At 45.5% G+C, this 21,448-nt stretch overlaps 1 protein-coding gene across 1 annotated transcript in view; it reads right to left on the reverse strand.

The window, feature by feature from the left end:
* ABCA1 (ATP binding cassette subfamily A member 1) overlaps nucleotides 1-21,448 on the reverse strand; it is a 122,345-nt gene that overhangs the window by 75,094 nt on the left and 25,803 nt on the right. Inside the window, exons 3-5 of the mRNA XM_090274517.1 lie at nucleotides 16,100-16,193; nucleotides 12,165-12,306; nucleotides 10,471-10,589 (exon numbers count right to left, since the gene is read on the reverse strand). Of these exons, the coding sequence (XP_090130643.1) occupies nucleotides 10,471-10,589; nucleotides 12,165-12,306; nucleotides 16,100-16,193 (355 nt within the window). The remainder of the gene's footprint in view (nucleotides 1-10,470; nucleotides 10,590-12,164; nucleotides 12,307-16,099; nucleotides 16,194-21,448) is intronic.

The raw sequence follows: 21,448 nt of genomic DNA on the forward strand, positions 1-21,448 counted from the left end.
TCTTGTTTGGATTGTTTTCCTGATGCTAGGGCTGTGTTTTCTCCTTCAAAAATGGGTACAGCCTGTTTCACTGAGATGACTGGACCCTCCTCTGGGAAGACCAGGGTTTCTCTGGGGAGTTCAGGGCTCTGGAGAAGCAGGTAAAGCAGTGTGACCTGGTTATTCCCTGGGGGGACCCCCTTGGCAAGTGAAAGAAGGCCAGGATCCTGGGGTGCCCATAGCCTCAGGACCCCCCTGCTGAGTGTCTGAGCCTGGGGTTCCCATCCCAGGAGAGGTTTCCTTCTCTACATGGAAGGCTTGCTGAGGGATACTAAGACATCACGAAAAGATCTCAGGTTCTAGAGTCTGGCTGACCTGGATCAAATCTCAGTTCCAGAATTTTCCAGTTCTGTGGCCTTGCAGAGGTCCCTTAGGCTCTCTGAGCCGGCCTAGGTCTGTCTCACGCGGGGTAAGCACTAACGACACTAAGTGTGTAAAGCACCCTGAATACTACTGACTCATTATGTATGAGCAAATACAAGCTGAAAACTAAACAAGTTCAAAATAAACTTGTGACTTTACTGATAAAGTCATGATAACAATTATGTGAAGGGTTCCCAAAAGAAACCAGAAAATTTGGGGTTATGCTCTCTGACCTCCTTGAGGCAAGTACTGGGGAAGCCAGAGCCTTCTCTTGAAACAACTGGGAGTTCTGTAACTTTAGGAGCCAGAGTCCTTAAAGTATTTTACATGTAATGTAAACTTGTATTAGTTGAACAAACTTTTCAATAACTACTGAACCCCAAACACTAGTGCTATTGTTCAAAGCAGCAATATTTCTCGGCGCTCCTTGCAGGCAGGAGCCCGTAACAAAAGAGATGCTACCTAAAGACATGACCCCTCCCCCTGCCTCCCAAGAGCAGATGGAGAGAGGTCAATGAACAGAGTGGTGAGCCTCCAGCCCTCTCTGCCACTCCAGAATCAGTCCTTGTTGAAATCAGGTGATGGAGAGAGATACTACCCATCTTTCTCCAGATCCATCTACTGAGGCAATAGCACATGCATGTCTTCCTGAGAAGTGGCCAAGGCAAGAGGGGTTGTTGGTAGCCCCTGGAAAGAGGACTCACATCAACTGCTAAGCACCTGAATAGTCACCAGGTCCTCAAAGAGCCATGGAAACTGGAGCCCCAGGGAAGAGGGTGAGTTGCTGACACTGGCCAGGAGCATTTCTGGTGCAATGGGGGTAGTGGGCACAGTCGGGCCTGGCTTTGGAAGCCCACAAGGAAATGAAGGTAACACTGAGGAGACAGCTTTGGCCCAAATGAGTTCTGGAACTAAAAGGAAAATGAGTTTATGAGTTAGGGGCTGAGAAGGGAGCCTTTCCAGGGCTGGACTAAGGAAGCAGTGTTAATATATATAATGTATAAATAGCTTAGGTTTTCTTCTTTTAAAATCAATAAAATATATTAAGGGACAAGGTAGGGATTTGTGGCCAGAGGAAGGTGAGAAGCATTTACTGATCATCAGACATGTTATGTGTATTAATTTTTTTAAATCCCTAAAACAAACTTACAAGAAATGTATTACTCCCATTTTTCAAATGTGAAAACAGACCCAGAGAGATTAATATCCTGCTCAAGGTTACAGAGCAAGCAAATGGTAAATTTGAAACCAATCAGCTCTGGCTGCAAAGCTTTGGATCTCTCTACTATATCGGGAATTAAGTACATCTCTTTATACTCTTTAAAAAATGCCCCGTCATGATTTTAGCACCAAGAGCTAACGATGCACTGCTACTTCTCAGTATTGGAATGAAAATGAGAGCATAGTGTGGTGGGGAGATGCTGAGCTTTGGGCTCAGACAAACCTGGATTCAATTCACAGCTTTATTCTAGGACCTTGGGCAACAGACGTCAGCCTTTCCAGCCTCAGTTTCCTCGTCAATAAAATGGGGATGATAATATCAACCTGCTTCTGCCAGTGTACATCTTGAAGATTACAGTATATTAAAATGTAAAATGGCATCATCATTACCTGATGCAACTTCATCTGTTGGACAAAGTGTCGCTTTGACACTGCCCTTTTGTGCCCAAGGACAACGATGATAAAGGGGTCAGAAACGGGAAGCTCTCCACTAGAAACACACTGGACTCCCAAACTGCTCTTTGTCCCCCAAGATCATACATAGAATCTTAAGTTTATAAGATCATAAATAAATCTTATACTGGAAAAGCAAGTCAGAAAATACTGTGTGTGTTTTTTCAATACTGTTCTGGGTAATAACAATCCAAATGCTGAAAGGCTGTCTGATACTGTGGGGTACAGGCTGTCCTGTGACTGACTTCACTTGTGCTTTCTATTCTCGCCTGGGATAAGTGACCTTTGATGTGACTTGGTTCAAGCAATATTTCAACACAGCGTTGCAGCCTGGCAGCCACCTGCTTACAGCCTGGCTGGGAGCAGCCCCAATCCCGGATGGAAGCCAGTGGCCTGGGCTCTGGGATACAGCCTGACTGGGGGAGGTCTAGGAAAACTTACTCACGCTAGGTAGAAAGGTTTCAACGTGAAACCCTAAGACTCTAAATTAGAACTTTTGACAAGTACATACAGACAATAAATTGCAATCACTCAAAGATTTAAAGGAACTTCCAGTTCGATGATGTAATATTGACACATGTCATCAGATCTCCCAACAAGGTGACAGGGGGCCCACAAGGGCGAAAAACAAAGTTTGGGGCTGTAACCTCAACTTAAGTGGCTGCTCAAGGGGATGAGAGGGTTCAGGCAGGGAAGATGTGGCTGTGAGTCACAGGATGTTCTTCCTGCACGGGCCACGGGGAACGTTCCACCCATGCCTGTCACCCACGGAGCCCAGAAGTGGAGCAAGTCTGGCATTTCTCCTTCAGAAGCCCTCTTGTCTCCTTTGTGACCCCATCCCATCCTGTGGCCTTGGAAAAGTTTCTGGCTATATTGCACTGCTCTCGTTAGGATGCAATAACAGCAGAGTATGAGAGACTGAAGTTGTAGTCCTTTTCCTGCCTCTTCCCAGCTGTGCTACCTTAGACAAGTTACTTAGCCTCTCTGAATTTCATCTCCTTCATGTGCAAAAAAAGGAACAAAATTCCCTACCCCACATGACAGTCATGAAAGTGCAGTGAACTCAAGTACAAGCCTGGTACTTCTTATGTGCCGGATACTGTACTAAAATGCTTTATGTTATTAGTTTACTCATTCCCCACGAAGTGTCTAAGAGAGGTTCTGTTAATATTTCTACTTTGAGAAAACTGAGACACAGAAATGTTACGGAATGACCTGCTGGTAAGCAGCAGAGCTGAGATTTGAACCAAGGCAGTCTGGCTGCCAAGTCTGTTGCCTTAACACTAAATTGCCCTGCCCAGTGGATGTTTACAAGATGATAATTTTACATCTCCTTCGCTCAACACTCTGCCACAGACAACGACACTGCAATGTCACTGAAGCCTGCCCTGCCCTCCGGGGACCATGTCTGTCAAAGATCAAAGCAGAATCAAAGCTCCACATAGTTGGTTCTCGGTATTGCCAGTAAATCCAACAGCCAGGAAGTTATGACCCTTTCCCCTAAATAAATTCCAGCATAACACCCAGGACTTATTTCACAAAAGTCTTACAGAGCACATCAGACAGGCCAAACAAACCAGATTTGTGCCATGAAAATACAGAAAATGGCAACCACACCAGCGACACTCAGAAATCTAGCCAAAGGTATGGGAAAGCTCAAGACCCAAGTCAGGATGCCAGGATGCATACAGCGCTGCTCTGGATCTCTTCTCCAGACCCTCCCCTTTCCAACCTTGACCTCAGTAATGTGGAATGTCCTCCAAAGGGATGGCGCCAGCCCAGCCACAAAATGCCTAAAGTTCTTCCTTGTTCTTTCCCAGTAAAGTTCTCATAAGCTTCAGAGGACTCTATGTCCTGGACAGAAGGTATTTCAGAAACCCCTTTTCAGGGGCTCTGGGAAGCCAGCTGTCACCCTAGTCCTGGGTGTACGAAGCTGAGATAAGGTACTCCAGGCCACAGCAAAGGCCACATAGGCTGTGCACTACCTAACTTCAGGGGCACCATTCTCATGGGAAGTGCCATTCACGTGGACCACGGTGTGCATGGAAGCCACGGAAACAGATAATGCGGCAGCCCAGAAAAGAGCTTGAAAGCCATCCCTCTTCACCTACCTGGCCTGGCCTAATTGATCAGGTCTGAAAATCATCTCCTGAATTCCCACAGAGCATACTCTGGGCTTCTGTTAAAAGGTGCTGGTATGGCTATAATTTGGGACAGGGCCTGGCACGTGGAAGGTAAAATCTTGGCTAAGGATGGAAGCTGCTGAGCCCCCTGCACAGGGGAGACTGGGGATCTGGCATCCAGCCCCACCACAGACCCCACAGCCCTGTCCCCTGGGCCAGGCCCCAGCTGATAAAGACAGAGAACACTCACAGCACCCTCCCACACCCAGGGATTGTCCCCAGCCAGCCTAAGCAATGGTGATGCTGAGGTCGCGGCCATGGGACGCGGCAGTGGGCAAGAGCCCAGCTACCTGTGGGGATGGCGAACAGCAGGGGAGTTGGGGAAACTCCATATACAAGATGTACAGGACGGTCCACCCAAGGGTGGCAAGAGGCCTCAGCTCCAGAACATGTACTTCCCCACTTCCAGCCAAGTAGAAAGCCTTGACTACTATACATGGTGCAAGTTCAGGAGGGGCTTTGGCCCATGGTATCACCTGGAGATGAAGGACTTGGGAAAGAAGCAAGGCACTGGGGCAAAGCGGGTGTCTGAGCAGAATGTTCAGCAGGAAGCAGACTGATGAGCTCGTCAGGTAGCACAAAGAGATGCAGTCCAGGAGCTCAAAAGGAAATAAGCAGTAAAAACAAAGAAGCAAAGGGAGACCGCCTTCTCCAGCCCAGGCCTGACCACGTGGCACCAGCCCCATCTGGGAGGCCTTAGCTCTGGCTTGTCTGCCAGATTCACCACCGTGGGGGCAGGTGGATGGTGAGAGGCTGGCAGGTGGAGTGGAGAAGGAGGCTGAGGAAGGAGGAAGTGCTCTCCATCTCTCCAGTGCCTCTGGCAGGGGCAGATGTGGGGGGCTTTCTTTAAGAAAAAGAATACTTTTTTATAATCCTACTTTGGCAATGTTTGATTTCTAGTATCCCTGCGAGGGCCTTGGAAGGGAACTATGAATGGGAATCTTTTTTCTCTTCTCAGTAAATCCACTTCGGGCCTCTGGCTCATGGCAACCCTTCCAATCAAATTCTGGAAGTGTAAACCTTGTGAGAAGAAGAAAGCCAAGACTGTTTTAGGAACTTTTGTCATTATTATTCATTTCAAGTCCTGTTGATGTGGGTTCACATAAGGCAATCAACTCGAAAGTTACACGCAGTGGGACTTCATACTTTTCAAAGCACTTTCACTTGACCCTTAAAATCTCTGTGATGGGTATCTTCTTTCGATCGGTTGCCTCTTGCACACCCCCAACCAGGGACCTGGCCCACATGTGCCCTGACTGAAATCAAACCAGCAACCTTTCAGTCTGTGGGATGACTCCCAACCCACTGAGCATAACAGTCAGGGCAGGACAGGTATCTTCTTTCACCATCATTCCACAGATATTCACTGGCAGCTAGTACCTGCCTGCTACTGTGCTGATGCTGGGGAGAGACCAAGAATACGGGCCGATCCTGCCCTCAGGGGCTGCAATATAGGGGACCCCCCGCCCCCACATCACCAGTGAGTCCCATGTGATCCCCCATCCAAGCACTGACCAAGGTTCCAAGATAAAACATTTCCAGGTGGTTTTGCCCAAGTCCCAATTTTGAGGCGAGGAAAATTGAGGCCCATGGAGGTTAAACAAAAGCCAAAGAGTCAGCCAGGAACAGAAGGGGTGGTAAACCAACTCAGATTCATGGTGTGTCAACAACATGCTATGCCCCTGCCACCGGTCACGCACAGATTTCATCCAGTTTAACGCTCAACAACCCTCGGGGCAGCTAATCTACACTTTTCAGGCAAACTGAAGGTCAGAAAGAATTAAAACATGCCTAAGGTTCACACATAACAAAGCTGAATTTATTCCCAAAATGAATCTTAATGCAAAGCCCTATTATCTTTCTCCTATACCGGTGTTTTCCAATCTTCAATCATGTACAAACTACTTTCTCAGTTTTAACATATCCACATAAAAGGGTGTCTTCTTTAAATCAACTTTAATTTTTTCCTATTTAACATCCTCCTAAGCAATCATACCCAAGAAATGGCGATTGATATGGGTTAAAATGAAATGTCATCTGTGTGCTGCCTGAAATCATTGTAGATACCGCACAGAACTCACTCAGAGAAACACCCCGTGACAGTCTGCATGTCCCAGAAACAAAATCTAGATCTGTCCCTTTTTCTAGAGTTCCTGAAAATTGGCATAATTTTTATATTTCCGTCGGGTCGTAGCAATGATAGGGACTTAGGAAGAGTGAATGCTCCTCACACTGACTCCCAAAGGTTAAGTCAGCCACCACTCAACCTGTGTGTTCGTACGTTTAGGAAGAAAATAATAAAATGTCCAAAAAATTCCAGTGATGAGAAAACCAAATAAGGTCCCTCTGTAAGGCTTTCTACGTGGATTTCTCATCAGGATGGCTTCAAGGATAATTAGACTTGTCTATGACTTAATTTTAAAACTAAGAGCACTTCCCAGTTGGAAGATGACCAGGCCAGCACCAGGCGGCACTGGAGAAAGAGAACTGCAGGTTTAGCTGTGTCCTCTCCCCAGAATATCCCTCCTGTGGCTGTGAAACTGGGAAAGCCACTTCCCTCTTCTTGTCTAGAACTTAGAAGTTCCATATAGACAGGGGGCGTATTTGATTTGTACCCCTCTGAGTCCTAACACCTCGGGTTGATGATTGAATCAGTCAGCCCATTTATCTATAAAATGAACTAACGGCCTCTAAGGTTTCACCCAGGAAGTGAAAATAAAGCCCAGAAAACCAGGGACTAAAAGAGAGTGTTTGAGTAGAGACCTCCATATGCACAGACTATCTGTGGATAGTCCAAAGGATGTAGCAGATGCAAATTGAAGGAAAGTCCTCCAACTGGATCACAGACGCAAGAGCTCGACAGCCGAGCATGAACGAAAACGTAGGCTGGTACATCTTTAAGATGCGGAGTGGGAGTGTCCAAAGGGGCTGCTAGTCTCCAGTGGTCTGACCCAAACCGCAAGCCTCAGTCCCACCGTCATCATTAACCTGGTGCAGCACAGAAAGAGCTATTTATCGAAAAGCTGGATGACAGGGAACGACAAGAAGCAGCAAATACTGTACGTGGCACCATCAAAATCTAAAATGGTTCTGGTAGGACGAGATGACCTAGAGTATCTAAAAACGGAGAATAGAAAAGAGAGAAATATTTTCCTGAGGTTCAAAAAGCCAACAGCACAATTAAGAAATGGAGAACAAGTAACTTGCAATAGTGAGTATTTAACAGACTCCACAGTTCTGGTTGCCTGCATGTGGACTATGAGTCAACAGCGTGACGCTGGTGCCCAAAGGCTTACTGCAACCTCCCATTGCGTTAACAGAGATGCAGGCTCAGAGCAAAGGAGGCGAAAGTCCCTTTTACACTGAGCTGGAATACTGGTGTAATTTCTGATAAACTTCAAGAAAGACAGAGACACACTGACACGCAACCAGAAGAGAGGCAGAAATTGGAGTGGGGGAGGGGGGCGGGAATCCTTCCAGAAGTCTAGAAAAATCACAAATTTGGGGAGAGAAGGGGTAAAAAACGAGAGCCATATTTAAATAGTTCAAGGGAAATAGAATTAGCCTCATTTTCTATAAGGTATAGCAGAGTAGTGGATATTTCCTGGTAATTAAAGCTGTCAATACCCCAAAAGGAGCCGCTGTGTGGGAGGTAAGTCCCCAGCTCAGGAAGGGGTGTATGGGAGAGAAGGTGGAGGAGGGCAAGGCTTCCAACTAAGGATGCTTCCAATCAAGGGTCCTTCCCACCCTGATGGTGACAGAGCAAGAGAGCTGAGCCCTGGCTGCTGTGGCTCAGTGGATTGAGCGTCAGCCTGCGAACCAAGTGTCACTTGTTTGATTCCCAGTCAGGGCACATGACTAGGTTGCACGTCAGGTACCCAGTTGGGGGCGCGAGTGAGAGGCAACCACACAGTGATGTTTCTCTCCCTCTCTTTCTCCTTTCCCCTCTCTCTGAAAATAAATAAAACAAACAAACAAATAAATAATTTTTTAAGAAAAAAAAGAGAGAGAGAGCTAAACACAGGTCTCAAAGTCAGGAGCTACCCTGGCATGCCCTCAGCCTCCAATCCTCCCTGAAACCCCCGGTGCTAGGCAAATTCAGCAAAAATGACCAACTTCACGGAGGAAGAAGCAACATCGCCCTTCTCCCTCTAGCCCGAGGCCTAACTCTGTGCTGCAAGACCGTCAGAGAAATGGGAAAGTCACGTAAGAAACAGCTGCAGGGCAGAAAAGGAAACACTGGGTGAATGGAGAAATGAGCACGGATAGGATACCATCAAGATCAGAGGAGCCGTGCAGTTAAAGGTTTCCTAAGGCAGTTCTGGTTTCTCTCCTCCACTCCAACTCCTAAAGCTAGTCACTCAAAGAAGAAACAGTTCTATGTCTGAGGAAGCCCCCTGCGGAGATCTGAAGCAATTTAACAACTCACCCCCCATCAGCCAATCAGTTTCTCCAGATGAAGGTGAGAGCGGAAGAGCAAGGCCAGGTGCCCAGAAATGTATCACTGACACGTAAGAATAACACTGGGTCTCATTTATTGAACACCTACTATGTGCCAGACACTTAGATTTTACAGTTCAAGTTACCTATTAATTTTTAGCTGAGGAAATGAAGGCTCAGCTTGACCAAGATGTCACCCCTCCCAAATAAACACACTTCATAGTCACAAAACGTTTCCTATGTGCCAGATGCTATTTTTAAGCAACTAAATGTTATATCTCATTTATTCCTCAAAATAATCCCATGAGGCAGGTTCTCCTACTGTCCCCCGTTTCATTGATGAGAAGCCAAATGGGCCTAAGTGACTTATTCACACAGTCACCAAACTACAAAGTAAAATATCCTAACGCTCTCTCCTCTTTCCTCTGGGCCACACCGTCTCTCTGTAGTAGAAGAAAGTGCCTGCGCTCTGCCTCTCATCTACCAGGCAGGCGTCCTTCAGTAGATGAGGAGGGACTGACTGCTCTTTGCTTGGTGCTTGCTCCCCTCTGTGTCCTGTGCTGGGACAGACACATATGTGCAGGACCAGGAGCCTACAGGGAAGGCAACAGCCCCCAGGTGGCCTGGCCACGCAGCCAACAGAGGTCCGGCTGGGGGCCCCTCAGAGCTAACCCTGAGCACCGTCACACCGCTCCACTCTCCGATGCGAAGCGACACCTCCTCCGTGCCAGCATTCACGCAGCTTTGCTTCCCTTTGCCCACAAGCCCCGCACTGCCCACTGTCTCCTTTCCAGCCCAGAAAAAGGCCAGTTCTGTCTGCCCACGAGAAAGCTCCAATCCAAGTCTGGTTTAAACTCTAAGACTTTTCACCATTTCTTCTTTTGCCAAGCAGATCAAAAACTGGGAGGCCCTTCAGAGAAGGCCAGCCCACCGCAGCCCTCCCTAGCACCAAATGGAGTAAAAAGTACCTTCCTGGAGCAGTGACAGCAGCTGGCAGTGACAGCAGTGGGGAGTCACTTACCACTGAATTGTTTACAACCACGGATGCATAGTGATGATAAAATGTATTCTAGTGGGCTTCGTTATTGGTTTTAAATTCCCTGCAGACCATGCACAGCATCACTGTCCGCACCCAGAGGACCATTAACACATCCCTGGCCCCCCCGCAGGCCACTGCATGGGAGGCTGTGCCTTGACTTCTGCAGCCAACACCCCAGTCAGCACCCTGCCTCCTCCTCAGACACCTCCTTAATGGCACTCCTGGGCACTCATCAGATTAGAGATAAAGAGTTCACATTTTAAAGATCAGAGTTCAAATGTCCATCAGACTAAGAGGAAGATGAAGTGCATCTTCCTTTTGGAAATAAATGCTTACTTTCGCTTATCCATATCAAGCTGCAACTTTATTGCCCTTATATGCACAGAAGTGTCCCCATCTATAAATCTGCCCAATTCACTGCAACCATATGGCCATCTCCAAGGGAATGAAGTCCAAAGCAACCTGCACCCCGAACTGTCCTAACACTGGGCCTGCGCCATTCCTCTCTGGGGGCTTTTCTCCTGTCACCCCGAAGGAGGCTAGCGCACTCATTGCCTTTCCAGCTTCTTCTCAAATGCCTCCTGCAGAAAGGCCTTACAGCCCAGCCATAGAGGAGGAAACCCCAGGAGGGAGGAGCTGAAAGGGACAAGCACCAGGCCGCCTGAGTTGCTTTCTCATTGGTGCAGGTCAATTCCCAATTCCAAACCAATACACAGCCAGGCTTTTGCTCACCTGTGGTGTTATTCTCGATCTTCTGTAATGTTCTCAGAACTTGGTGTACATCCTTCATGCTGGTGTCTTTCTGGCTGTATAGAAGAAGCCGCTGAGCGTCTGAGAACAGGCGAGACACGCTGCAGGGAGGACAGGAAAAGCGCAAACACTCTGGTTAGGCCAGCTGCCTCTCCCACGTAAAGAAAGTACCTGCCTGGTACACAAGCTCAGCCTGGGCGCCTGGTCCTCCACCCCAACTGCTCCCCACGCCCAGCTTCGCTGGTACCCAGTGCTTCTAAACACCCACCCACTAGCCCTGCCCCAAACACTCTTTCCCACGTGTCCACCAGCTCCTACCATCTCCTTTAAGGCCCAGCCCGTGTGCCTCCTCCCCAGGAAGCCCTCCCTCCCTCTCACACACACACACACACACACACACACACACACTCCCCCGGGGCCAACATATCCATGACACAGGAGGTACAATCAATACCTAGGGCTCAGGACATTCTTAAGGTCCACAAAAATAATTCTAATTTCTTTTAAATTCAGAATAAAAACCAAAATTCAGGATTTGTATAAGATGGATCCAGCCTGGATTATATTCATCTTTAGACCGACATACTCATAAAATAAAGTTTTAAATACTTCTGCATGGAAGAAGGGGTCCATGAAAGTTACAAAGCCCAAGGTCCATACAACGTGGCCCTGCCTGCCCTAGCTGAAGCTTCCTCAGAACTGTCTTGTGCCCTGATTGGTGTGGCTCAGTAGACTGGGCGTCATCCTACAAACCGAAAGGTCACCGTTTCAATTCCCAGTCAGGGCACATGCCTGGGTTGCTGGCCAGGTCCCCAGCTGGGGGCACGTGAGAGGCAACCGATCGATGTTTCTCTCACACATCGATATATCCCTCCCTCTCTTTCTCCCTCTCTTCCCGACTCTCTCTAAAAATAAATAAAATCTTTTACTTAAAAAAAAAAAAAAAAACCATGGTCTACAGTCCATTCTAGCTCATACCATGGTCCTGTGCATATCAAGACTCTTCAGTGGCTCATTCAGCAAACGCTTATTAAGCCCATGCTTGTATCTGGTGTTGAAGCCAGGAGCCAGGAATACAAAAGCTAAGGAAGTGGTATCCTGGCCCTCAGGAAGCTACACCAGGCAAGAGAAGGACCAGGCAATGGGGCGCTGCAGTATGATGGGCACAGACAGAGCAAGAGACCTGATCTGTGGACTCAGAGGCCTTGGCTGTGGGCTCCCAGAAGGCAGGCCCCCACTCATGCACAGACCCCTCTCCCAGCTCCCAGGTCGGGCTCAGAGGCACAGTGAATGTCTGCTAAATGAGTGGGCTGACCAACAAAGGGAGCAGATGTCTCCCCGGAGGAGGCCAGCGCACCCCTTCTCTTTCCTTCCCAACATATCAGCCAGTCTGGGGAGGAACGCCCCCTACACCCCAGCCACATAACTTTCAGTGACACATCATTACTCCTAAAAGACACCAAAGGGGGGTTCTTAAATCTGACAGCAATGGTCCTTGCCCTCATTCTGCACACGCAGACTTCATACACAAACATTTTTTTTTACTGATTCATACACAAACCTTTATGAAAGCAACTTCACTCAAATCCAACCATTCAAAACCCTCCAGAGGCTGAGAAGGGGAGGAAAAGAACTAACTGGCAAATGCAGGAAAGAGAACCTGATCTGGTACTTACATGGATTTGTTAAAGTTTCCAACAACTCCGGGAGCCTCCCCAGGAGTCGGGTAACGGAAACATGGGTTATTGGCATTGCAGATAATCCCCTGAACCCAGGGAAGCGTTCCCGCAGAGGGCATGGCTTTGTTTGGAAAGTGGCCTGTGGACATTGAGGAGAAGAAAAACACAGGAGAAACATTAGTTCTTTGAAGCAGTTTGGGACTTGATCTTTATCTCTATTGGTTCCCTACATTCTCCATCCCAAACCTGTCGGCCACGTTCCCCATATCCCAGAGACCTGACGCCTCTAACTGATCTGACCCTGACTTGGAAACTTGGCATCAGGTAGTGAAGCGTAATCGACTTGACGTCATTGGTAGAATGCGATTCCTGGCACAAACCTTGGAGAAGAGGCGAGAGGGGTGGATTAGACCATATACAGAAAGAGCCTAGTGTATTAGTTTGTCTTTCACAGCCCACCTCACTTTTCAGAGACCCAGAGGGGCCCTGAGGGTGACCGAAACCAATTCAGTTCCTTCATTTCTAAGGAGGAAACTAGGGCAAGAAAGAGTGGTCGGTGGAGAACACTCAGTGTGCAGGGCCAGGGGTAGAACCCACTTTTCCGTGACCCAAGTCCATCTCCTTCCCTCCCACCGGCGCCCCCCTTTATACTTGAGCCGTTCTCAGTCCCCTCTGTACTGTCCTCTGCTGGTCACACCTATGTTCGTGTCACCTCCTCTGCCAGCTCACAAGCTCCTCAAAGGCACCTAATAAACATGCTAACACGGGGTCAGATGCCGCCTGCAAAGCTCCGTTTGTTGCTGCTGCTGCGTCCCGCATCGAAACCATGAGCCCCAATCAATAGGTCGTCTGCTCGCTCTCCTTTGCCTTCACTGCGGAGGAGCTTCTGACAGACAGCATGACTGGGGGTATTTGGCTAGTACTGGGTGTCAGAGGCAGAGTTTGGTTTGTGGCGGTCTGCCATGGGGGCTGCTTATGAGGATACCAAGATACATGTGCCATGCGCCCTGGAACAGGCGCTCTTAAGCTGAGGACCAAGTGTGTGTGAATTCCTTCGGACAGAAAGGTCATGGCTGCGGCTTTCATCATATTCCTGGGTTATGTGTGACCCCCAGAGAGGAAACAACCATTGAGAACCAAGACCTGTGGAGCTCCAGGGGCTCCGGGATCAGACCAGCTGGAATTCACATCCAATCCCTACAACACACTGAGCAGAGACTTTGACCAAGTCACTGAACCTCTAACTCTCAGTTTCCTCATCTGTAAAATGGTGATAAAAACACAGCCGACTCCACAGAGCTGTAGTGAGTATTCCATGACCTCTGACCGGCAAAGCAGGTAGCAGAGTGCCTAGCCCAGGGTAAAGGCTCAGGGAATGGGCCTGTCAAGCAGTGAGCCTACAGCAGTACTCACTCTGCTACTGTCCAGCTGGGAACACTCCAAATCTCACAGCTACAACCTTCCTCCAAAGCAGGGACCCTGTGTTATTCATACTATTCTTTTCATGCAAAGATGCTAATAGAGTCTCCCCAGAACTTAACCCAGAGCCGGGACTTGCTACACTGCATTTCAGTATTGCGGCACTTCTATCCATCTTTTCCTTCCATCCATATTCCAACCAAAGAGGCAACATCCAAAGCAAGGATGTAACAAGATCTGATCGCTGTGGCCAGTCTGCAGGGACTCTGGCCTGTTCAACATTTACACAGTTAACCTCCTTATCTCCCCGTTAATAGTTCAAGGAAAACCAAACAAGATCCCTTGCCTCTGTCAGCTGCTCCTCATACAGGGGAGATTTATGTAACCCAGCCAAGTACTCAAAGGACCATGGGAGTCTCCCCTTTAACCTCCCAGAGATTCTGGCACTGAGGACAAGGTATTGGTGGTCCAGGTACCACAGGACAATGGAAGGTGAAGGTATTTCAGGCTATACCTCGGTGGGTGAAGCAAAGACCTTCCCCTATGTGGTGTGTCCACCTTATCTGCAAGCAAAAGCAGGGAAAGGACTTGGCACAGGTGCACAGAATGACAATCACATAGCGTAATGGAATCCCAGGAGCCAGGAAAGTCATGGGGACCTTGATGACTCTGGGTCAACCTGGGAATGATTTATGCAGAAGAATTATGCACCGTTCCTTTATCTGCAGAGACAAGACACCTCTGCAAGATTCACCTTAGCAATCCACCTTCCAGCTAGGTCCCTAGGGTAGTAAAAAACAGGAGGGGAGGTTACAAGGAGTGCACAGGTGGGAGGCAAGAGTCTTAGCAGCCTTCGATAGGTATAACAGTTCCACATTTCTGGGAATCTATGGTCTAGATTCAGGGTCTGGGTTAAAATTCAACAACTTGTTTGAGATCACAACCTCGATAAGTGTCAGAGACAGGCTACAAACAAACCCCAATTTGTCTGACCCAAAGTCTGCCTGTTTCTACTACACCATTTTGCCTACATGTGATCATTCCAGGGAGAGAACAGCTAAGCAGATGAAAAAACTGAGTTTCCCTAAAACATGCACATTGGTGGGGCTTAGGGTATTTCTTGAATAAAATCAAATATGCATTTGCTCACTCATCTTTGGGGTTCCAAAAGAGAAGGCAGAATTATCTCCTGGGCCCACAAATTGAGTATGTATTTCATTTTATATTCTTTTCCTTTTTGGTAAAATCTAAAAATCACTTCTAGTAGAATGCCCCTGTGGTTTTGTGGGGTTTTTAAAAACTTGAATATAGAGGGGTGGGCAAAAGTAGGTTTACAATTGTAATATTAATAAACAGTACAAGAATAAGCTCTATGTTTTACATACTCACAATGGTAAACCTACCGTGCCCGCCTCTGAATAGAATGTGTACTAGCAAATTAGTAGGTAAGTAACTGACTCTATGGGCCACTGACCAGACCAAGAACACAATCAAAGGGTGACCCTGGAGCCATCTCTTTCCTGAAGATCAGCATCCTTTAAGTCTATGGGGCTGGCATGGTATGGGTGGAGCTGGTCAATGGTAGGAAAAGTTATAGGGCATGGAACAGAAGTTCCAGATAAACCTCCTACATAAATATTGATCATTTAGACTGGGACATTTCTGCAGTGCCAATCCTTCCAGCAAGCCAAGCCAGGAGAGAAACATGTAATCGTGGGATACTGAGAGCCATAAAGAATAGGTTTTATTATAGAGATGAGGTACCAAGAAGCCAAGCCACTTTCCCAACATGATATACCTAGTGATTGCTGAAGCCAGGATTCAAACCCAAGGAACCTGACATCACAAGCTTGTGTTCTTGGCCACTGCTGTATTTTCCATACTCACTGTAAAGGCTACCCTCAAAACACAGGACTGGGAGTCAGATGATCTCAGCTTTATTTCACCTCTGTCACTTACTAATGTGTGACCTTGTGCAAGTCCCTGCCCTACTCTGAGCCCCAATTCACTTATAAAGCAAATTATAATAATAAAGTCTAATATGCAAGGTTGTTATAAGAATCAAATCAAATAATATTAGCCAATCTGAGAATTTCCACACAAAGACTGCTTAAAATTATGTGTTCCATGATTTGAACCTGCACTGCAATAAAGACATCATGCATATGAAAAAGACTGGCAGGGACCAGATGACAGTGGAGGTAAGGGGCTGCCTTAGGGGTCTTTTCTAATCACTACTTTCTGAACTATCAGTAAGGTTATTTTACTTTTATGATTTATAATGTATGAAACAGACGTTGGCTATTATTACAGTTACTATTATCACCATTCCCTAGGACTGCAAATAGTTGCCTGAGTTCACGCCTTATGAAAAAATTGGGAACCTAGCTTTTCTGTTTCAAACCATTTTACAGTGTTTCCTAAAGGCAGCATCTGAGGAAAAGTCAAATGTAGCCCATGCCCTGCATGCACTTGCCAGTGGGAAGTCTCAGGCAGGATGCTCAGATACTCACATTCATGTTGTTCATAGGGTGGGTAGTTCAGCCGAACGGAGATCAGGATCAGGAAGATAAATAGAGGCCAGGCCACTTCCAGCAATAACTGACCCTGAGTGGGAAAGAAGACAGAGCAAGGTGAATTTAAACAGTAACATGGAGGCCTGATGTTACTGAGCTTGGGGACATCCACAGAAACGTGAAACAACAGACCCACTTCTCCAGGCTTTCCCAGCGCTCTCTGAGCTTCCCTAACACTTTACTGTTTGCTGTTCTTACCCTGTAACATACAATTCCATACCTCTGAGTTTTCCTTAAGAAAGGGATGAGGCTTCCCAGCCTGCTCCATCGGGCTCATTTCTGCTCATTCTTCAAGACTCAACCAGGCATAATCTCCTTTACTAAAATCTCAGACTGAGCTAGAAGCCCTTCTCCTGTGCTCCCACTGTAACCGAGCCCTGCAAATGCAAATCATCTGTTTCTATCACTGGCTTCCTCGCTGCAACATGAGCACCCTGAAGGCAAGCAGTGGGTCAAGGCCTCTTTGCATCCCCAGCATTATTAGCACAGTTTCAGGTAGGTAATGACCATTTATTGAAAGAGGAGGGCCAGCAGGCCCTGCTGTGCTAAATACACACCCGCTCTGCTCCTCTAAATGCACACAAAGTTGCCCGGAAGGGGCTGAGGACAGGGCTCCAAAGAATAATGGAAATTCACACAGAGTTCCGTATTGACCTCCACACAACCAGGACTGGAAAGAGTTGGGAAGAGTGCAAGGTCTGGTAGGTTAGAAAATCAGTTAACTTTTTAAGTAAGCATGATGCACTGGTTAAAGCAATGAGGTTTCTCTAAAAGAAAACCCTGCCTCGACGAGTTACCAAGGGATAAATAATCACAGGGACAGGTGGGAAATCATTAGACATAATTTAATTGAACCAGAGGTGTTCAGACAACTACAGATGTTCATCTGCTTACAATGGAGTTATGTAAACTCACAAATCCATTGTAAATTGGAAATGCGTAAATCGAAACGCACTTAATACACCCAGCCTTCTGAACATCATAGCTTGGCCTCGCCTACCTTAAACATGCTCAGAACACTTACAGTAGCCCATAGTTGTGCAAAATCATCTCACACAATAAATACACTGTAGAGTATGGGGTGTTGGCCCCGGTGATTGCGTGCCTGACTGGGAGCTGCAGCTCACTGCTGCGGCCTGGCCACCATCGCAAGAGAACACCAGACTATATATTGCTAGCCCAGAAAAAGGTCAAAATTCAAAATTCAAAGTACAGTTTCTACCAAATGGATTTCACTTTCTCACCCCGGTAAAGTCGAAAAATTGTAAGACAAACTATTGTAAGTCATGGACCATCTGTAGTTCCACTGCCTAAAATCTCTCACCTCTTTCTTCCTTTCATTTCTAATTAGGATGAACACCAAAGAGCCCAAAAGAGTCGCGGGGTCTTGTGGTTAAGAGTAATCACAACTGCCTGGCTGCTGTGGCTCAGTGGATTGAGCGCTGGCCTGTGAACCAAGTGTCGCTGGTTCGATTCCCAGTCAGGGCACATGACTAGGTTGCACATCAGGTCGCCAGCTGGGGGCGCATGAGAGGCAACCACACATTGATGTTTCTCTCCCTCTCTTTCTCCTTTCCCCTCTCTCTAAAAACAGATAAATAAAATAAAATTTAATTTAAATTTAAAAAAGGAGTAATCACAACTGTGGCTTCAGAGCCATAAAGCCAAGAGAACACTGATATGAAAAACCCCTTTTTCTTTTAACAGAATTTCTTTCTTGATCCTCAAGTCCATGTATTTTTTATAGAAAAACTGAAATCAAAAAATAGATATAAATCACCCCTAATCCTACTTCACAGAGAGAATCCCTAGTAAAATGAGCTAACTATAGTTCTCTGTTAATATTTTTGTCTTTTATTCTATGCATACACAAATAATATTTTTTCTCTACAAAATTGAGATTATATATCATATATAGTCTTATATTTTTCTTTTTCATTTAACATCATACTGGGAGTGTTTTCTATGATATAAATATTCCCTTGCAATATGGCCTTTAATGACCATTTAATATTCCACACTGAGAATGGATCATAATTAAGTTAACCTTTCTGCTATTGCTGATGCTTCAGATTGTTCTGAGTTTTGTTTTGTTTTTATTATTTGTGGTTGAGTTTTTAGAATTTTAAACAGTCCATTTTTAATATCCAAATGCCCTTTTTATGGTTCCACATTAACCTCTTTTTTAAAAGTCTTCTTTTTGGAAGGAAATATAAGGATAACAACAGTGGGTGTCCTGAGGTGATAAGAAAATGGGCAATTTTTTAAAATACTTTCCTGTGTTTCCTACATTTTCCATAAATAAAACAAAAAACTACTGTTGCCATATAACAATGACTCATAGTTTGCTATAGATAGCACACCAGGAGGAAAAAAAAAATAACAGATGTGTCCCTCTTTGAAAGAACACATGCTATCAATGGGGTCTCCAAGGCCAAAGACAGGACGGGGCTTGCTAAGTATTTCTATAAATAATCCCAAACAGGAGCAACACACACTGAAATCTCCAAACTTTCAAGTGACAGTGGCCTCTTCTACCAGCTGAGTGGAAGTCCCTCCTGGGGGGCACCCCCCAGGTGCTCCCCGCCCTTATCAGCACTTGGCACAGCAGAGGCCCTATTTGTATGGGAGCTCCTCCCCAGTGTTACTGTCGCCTCACTAAGACTTCCACACCATGAGGACTTTAAAAACCGTGTTCAGTAAGAAAATGAACTAAAGTTTATCAAATAATGAAGATGGAAATACAAATCACTTGAGCCCTTTGGAAAAGCAATTTGGCCACAGGTATCAAAAGACATGTTTATCCCCTTTGACCAAGTAATACCACTGAGAATATATCCTACAGAACTAAATTCAAAATATGGAAAGCTACATAGATGAAATTATTTGCTCGTTGAAACGCTATAATTGAGAAATACTGGAAACAATTGCACAGCAATAGGGAAATGATTAAATTATTGCACATCTACTCAACAATGTATATGCAGTCATTACAACAACATTTATGAAATGCAGACACTATTAACCATATAATATTAAGTGAAAAAACACAATATTGTATCCACTCAAAGCTTACAGCTGTATAAAATCACAAATATTAACAGACAGGAATAAAACTTGTTTAAAATGGCACAACTGTGAATCACTTCAGAAAAGAGGAATAAACTCAGAAAAAAAATTAAATAAAGAGTACGAGTAAGATAGTCATCAGCCTTCAAGCTCTGAAACTATGATTTGTACTTTTAGGACAGAGTAGCTACCATTATTTCAAGCCCAATATGTAGTAGGCACATTGTATGTGGATTATTTCATTAAATCCTTAGAACAGCCCTGTGATGTAGGAACCACTGTTGTCTCGCTTTTGTATGTGTCGAGGCCAAAGCTTGGAGGAAGGGCAATCACAGAGCTTGTCAGTGGCAGCACTGAGGTCAGCGGCCAGTTCTTCCCAACCCCTGAGGCCACATAAAATTCTCTTTGGCACAGTAAGTAGTTCAGGTGGGAAATGACTCCACTAAGTGGCATGGTCAAAAAACACCAACTCATTCCACCGATTTGTTATAGTTACAGCCAATACTGAGTACATACTGTGTACCAGGAATTTTTATATATCTCATCTCTGATATTTAATTCTCACAATAACTGTGAGATGGGTTGTATCATTACCATTGCACAAGTGAAGAAACTAAGGTTCAAAGAGGTTAATGAGCCCATATCCTGGTTAAGAGAGCACACCAGCACTGGAACCCAAATCTGCTGACCCCTTTATGTGTCCTTTTGCGTTCATCACGCTGCCTCTGATGGAACCAGTTTGGGACATGCACCTTTTAAGATGGCCACTTAGTCTCTCACTCAGTAGCCCTCCTGAGCACTGACCTGACCCAATGAATCCACCCTTACATTCCTGGACACCTCTGCAGCCCCCACATCTAGGACCCCATAGGGCAGCAGAGGCTCACAATATGTTGGTTGATTGAAAAAAAGAGAATGGATCTTCCCCATGACTCTGAAAGCAAAGAGAACAAAGAAAATCTTACAAATCGTTCCAGCTTCCAAAACCAGTGGGTATGAGCAGATCAGGAAAAAAGAAAAAGAATAAGAATAATAGCTAACACTTAAATAGGTCTTACTGGATACTAGTGTTTTATATATATTAACTCACTTAATCTTCAAACAACCCTATTAGTACTATTATTATTCATTTTACAGGTGAAAAAACTGAAGCTTAAAGAGTTAATATATTGCCCAAGGCTTTAAGGTTGCTAAATGGCAGAGCCAGGATTCCAAGCCAGTCAGATTCCAGGGTCCTGCTCTTAACCACTACGCACCCAAATGCCCCCTGCCTTCCTACCAGAGTATCCAAATTATTGATCTTTCAAAGCCCTTGCTAACCTGAGTCACTAGCATGTATGAATAGATGAAGAGATCGCCTCCAGAGCTCACACCCCACAAACCAAAAACTTTTGAGAAATAAAATTTAATCCATGCCCTTTGACTCTGTACCTCTAAAATTATTTCTGCCATCGAACACAAAATTCACCCAGGACAGAGACAACCAAAAGGTATCTCCAAACATTACCAAATGGCCCTAGGCATTAAAGTAGTGCTAAAATACCTTTTAGAACTTGACAAGGTAATAAGATTCAATGAGAAAAAGAAACTGATGAAACTATCAAAGTATATTCTCAGAGAGACAAAAAAGGAAGTGTGGTCTTTTATTTTTATATTTTGAGTTTTGTTTTTTTAATTGTATTTTCTTCCATTACTATTTAGTGCTCTTACACCCCCGCCTGCAGTCACCACAATGTTGTCCATGCCCATGAGTCCTTTTTCCTTTTTGCTCAGTCCCTCACCCCCTACCATTCCCCCATAGAATGCTGTCAGCCTGCTCTCTATCCATGAGTCTGTCTCTACTTTGCTTGTTAGTCCAGTTTGTTCATTAGATTCCACATATGAGTGAGATCATATGGTACTTGTCTTTCTCTGAGTGGCTTATTTCACTTAGTATAATGTTCTCCAGGTCCATCCGTGCTGTCACAAAGGGTAAAATTGAGACAATGAGTTACCCCAGATCTCAGCATGTTCAAAGTAATAGCACACTCTGTGCTATATTAGCATCAAAATAAAAAAATACTTAGCAAATGACCAAATAAATAACCCCCAAAGAGCTCCTTACAGACACAAGATTTTGATAAATATCCCAAAAATTAACTAGAAAAGGAATCACTGTTTAATAAAAGCTGCAGGAATGACATGATATGAGTGAAAGAAAAATTATTTTTAGAACCA

Source organism: Furipterus horrens, unplaced genomic scaffold (genome assembly GCF_987537825.1).
Source record: "Furipterus horrens unplaced genomic scaffold, mFurHor1.1.pri manual_scaffold_4, whole genome shotgun sequence".
Lineage (NCBI taxonomy): Eukaryota > Metazoa > Chordata > Mammalia > Chiroptera > Furipteridae > Furipterus > Furipterus horrens.